The sequence below is a fragment of the Mastomys coucha genome, unplaced genomic scaffold (genome assembly GCF_008632895.1).
Source record: "Mastomys coucha isolate ucsf_1 unplaced genomic scaffold, UCSF_Mcou_1 pScaffold21, whole genome shotgun sequence".
NCBI classification, from domain to species: domain Eukaryota; kingdom Metazoa; phylum Chordata; class Mammalia; order Rodentia; family Muridae; genus Mastomys; species Mastomys coucha.
Window position 1 is genome coordinate 154,497,027 of NW_022196904.1, and position 3,979 is coordinate 154,501,005.

The 3,979-nt window shown below is 35.3% G+C and overlaps 1 protein-coding gene across 2 annotated transcripts in view; it reads right to left on the bottom strand.

Annotated features, from left to right (window-relative positions):
* Positions 1-3,979, bottom strand: part of Smc5 (structural maintenance of chromosomes 5) — a 66,562-nt gene that overhangs the window by 49,382 nt on the left and 13,201 nt on the right. For both annotated transcript variants that reach the window (XM_031389958.1, XM_031389957.1), the window contains exon 6: positions 3,484-3,624. In XM_031389958.1, the coding sequence (XP_031245818.1) occupies positions 3,484-3,624 (141 nt within the window). The remainder of the gene's footprint in view (positions 1-3,483; positions 3,625-3,979) is intronic.

A 3,979-nucleotide genomic window follows, 5' to 3' on the forward strand; every position in this document is an offset into this window, starting at 1 on the left:
GAGACTATGAAAGCTAGAAGATCGTGGGCAGATGTCATACAGACCCTACAAGAACACAAATGCCAGCCTAGGCTACTATACCCAGAAAACTCTCAATCACCATAGATGGAGAAAACAAGATATTCCATGACAAAACCAAATTTACACAATATCTTTCCACAAATCAGCCCTACAAAGGATAATAGATGGAAAACATCAACATAAGGAGCAAAACTACACCCTAGAAGAAGCAAGAAAGTAATCTTTCAACAAATCCACACAAACCTAATTCTACCACTTACAACAAAACAGGAAGTGACAATTACTTTTTCTTAATTTCTTATTAAATATTTTCTTTATTTACATGTCATATGATTTCTCCTTTCCCAGTTTCCCCTCCCCCCCCAAAAAAACAGACAAAAAAACAAAACAAAACAAAAACAAAAACAAAAAACAAGAACAAAACCCTGTTGCCTCCCCCCTTCCCCTGCTTGCCACCCTACCCTCTCCCACTTATTGGCCCTGGCATTCCCCTACACTGGGGCACAGAACCTTCACAGGGCCGAGGTCCTCTCCTCCTAATGATGATTGACTTTGCAATCCTCTACTATACACATGCTGCCTTCTTAATATCTCAATATAAAAATTAATATTACCAACATATCCTAATCGATTGAAAACCAATAATATGAGGAATTAGAAATTTGTTGATTGTCATCCAATGGTCTCTCTAATTTGATAATTGGAGAAATACGTCCAATATTGTACAATCTATATACACTTTTAGCTTGTTTGTTTGTGACAGAGTCTGGCTGTGTACAACATAGGGTCTTGAAATCTTGCTTCTCCTATCTCAGCCTCTGTTTCAGTAGTATTGCTTATTTCATGTTTTTACACTATACTATGGTTTTCAGAACAGCCCATATATTTCAAAGTATTTATATACCCAAAAGAAACATAGACGATTAACTAGGGAGGTTGCTTGTAAGAGAACAACAAAGAGTGAGACTGAATGCTTTGCTTGACGTTTGTAATTCTTGTATCTAGTTTGAAGAATAGGACTTTATAAGTGACTCTTTCTCTGAGATGAATGCTTTTTCAAATTATCACAGCTAATGAACCAAATTCTTACCCCCACCTAATGTCTGTGCCACCTCCAAGCAGAACCATTGTTCACTGAAACAGTTGGTGAATGACTTTATGGATAGACTATCTTAATACATACACCATTTCTTAAATGAATGTAACCTGTTCTCTGTGGGCTAAGAATAAAGTCACTCACTCAAGTCAAATAGCTTTGACCATAGCAGGAAGTCTGTATCCAAAAATCGTGCCTACAATTCATTTCTTGGTGCAGCAGAACTATCAACTCTCAGCTTATTTACGATGGAGGTAATCCTTTGGTAATGTGAGGGCCATTAAAATACAGCCTTATTACAATGAAATCCAATGTCTAAAAATTGTTCTTATTTTGGGCTTGTACTACAGTAATAGCCAAGATTTTAAACTCTACTAAATACAAAACAAACAAACAAACAAAAGATGTATTTATGTTCATTTAAGAAAATACTAGTAGTAATGTATTATTTTGAAGTATATAGTTAATATGTTTGGAGTTATTTAAAGTTTATATTGAGAAAAATGTATTTTCACTATTGCTGTAGACGAGCATCTACATCAGACTGTTAAATTGATTGTTGTTTTATATCAAACAACTTTTATAATACTTATTTTTATTGTCACAATATTTTATAAATTTTAAGGAATGTGACAAAAATGATATTGTAGGTATTGAAGAGGGGGTCTCTGGGAGGAGTTGGGGTACAAAAGGGAAACAAGAATGTGATTTAATTCTATTTCCTTAAAATATGTTTTTAAATGTTAACAAATTCAGATAAATTGAAATCATGTAACTTTTCTCATATAATGCAATAAAAGTTAAGAAAAAAGAAATGCAAAAAAAAAAAAAAAGAAAAAAGAAAAAGTCGTTCCACAAGAATTAGCTGACTATCAGCTAAATAACAAGAAAATGGAATGCTAAAAGAGAAATAATAAGAGTGAATGGGGGTTGAAAGGCTATTCTCTTCGGGCTAGAGAGATGGCTCAGTGGTTACAAGCAGGGGCAGGGTTCAATTCCCAGTACCTATATGGCAGCTCACACAAACACACATGCAGGCAAAACACCATGCACATAAAAAAGAAAAAAGTCTGCTTCCTGCTCAGAAGACCCAGGATACACCTGAAGCAGTTCAAAACCATACTTACGGGCGTGCCCTTCCCTCCAATTAAAAACAGAAAAATCTTTTGAAAAAGTGAATAAAGCATTGGGGGAAAAAAACCTACAAATTTTAAATTTCAAAAGTTAAAAAGATTGAAATCAATCTCTTCAAAAGACTAAAATTAAAACTAGTAATAAACATAGAAAAATACAATAAAAAGGTATACAAAGGATGGAGTTTAACATTAATGAAATTGCAAAACTTGGTTGGAGGAAATAACAAAGCTATAAATATAGACATCATACATTATTTTCATACTAATACATATTTACATGAAACAAACAAACATTAATGCTTCTACCCATTAAGTAATATTTCAAGGAACTCCACTACTTATCCCAAACTGGTCATATGTAATAAATATGTATCATATTTTAAACAACAATGACAAAAAATAGTCAGGAAAATAACAAAGAATGAGAAGACAGGATACTTCAGCTACATATGGCATACGTCAACTAAATTCTTAGGGACATACACACACAAAAATATTCACTTTGCAAATTTAATTTTTAGTGTGAACATACACCTTAGATCATTATTAACATTAAGGGGAAAAAGTAAAGAACTGCTAAGGACTAAAACCTTAGAATAGATGTTGGTAACTCAATCAACTATATTTGCTATGTGATAATTAGCATATATCAAATAAATAAGAAAAATACATATGCATACATGTAATATAAAATGCTAAAAGAAATATCTAACTGGAATACAAAGTGAGTGCCTACTTATAAAGACATACTTTGTAGGTACTCAGTCAGTCATTAGTTTTGCTTTGGTGATTTCTTTTTGCCTGTTTTTGGTTTTTGGGGTGTTGGGGGTCAACTTCACACAAGCTGAGAAGGAACCTCAATTGAGAAAACGCCTCCATTAGACTGGCCCACAGATTATAAAATTATGATTGCTACGGTAGGGCCAGCCCACTGTGGTTGATGGCATCCCTGGGGCAGGAAGTTCTGGGGATATAAGTAAGCAGGCTGAGGAAGAAATGGGAAACAAGGCAGTAAGCAGCATTCCTTCATGGCTTCTGATTCAGTTCCTATCTGCAGGTTCCTTCCTGTCTAGAGTTCTTGCCCTGACATCCCTTCAAAACGGACCCTGATTATAAATGGAAAAAAACCTTTCTCCCCAAGTTCCTTTTGGTCAGTGTTTATCCCAGCAATAGAAAGCGACCTAAGAAGGCTGAGGAGTCACCTGTTTCCCTCAGATAGGTAGCACTTACCACCCATGGTCTCTTTGCCTCGAGCATCTCAATTAAATCTAAATGTCGTTTTCGTTCATAGAATCTTTCCACATCTTGTTTGTACCTTTCATTTCTCTGAATCATCTTCTCTAGATATTCAGTTTTCTCTTTGCAAGAGGTCTAAAATAGTATTTGTTGACAATTAGTTTAAATGAAAAAAGAACACGGCAAGTCAAATCTTTTAACAATGAAACACAAAATATAAGCAAAATTTTACAAAAAAGAATCCTGTAAGGGTTCTTTAGAAAAGTGAAGCTAGGGAGAATTCTTGCCTAGCTAGGCATGAAGTTCTGGAATTGATCCCCAGCACTCATAATCAGACTAGTGATAACAACACCCCTGTAGCTGCAGCGCTGAGGTAGAGGCAAGAGCATCTGATATTCAAGGTCATCCTTGCCTATACACAAGAGTGAAAGGCCAAGCCGGGCGGTGGTGGCGCACGCCTTTAATCCCAGCACTTGGGAGGCAGAGGCAG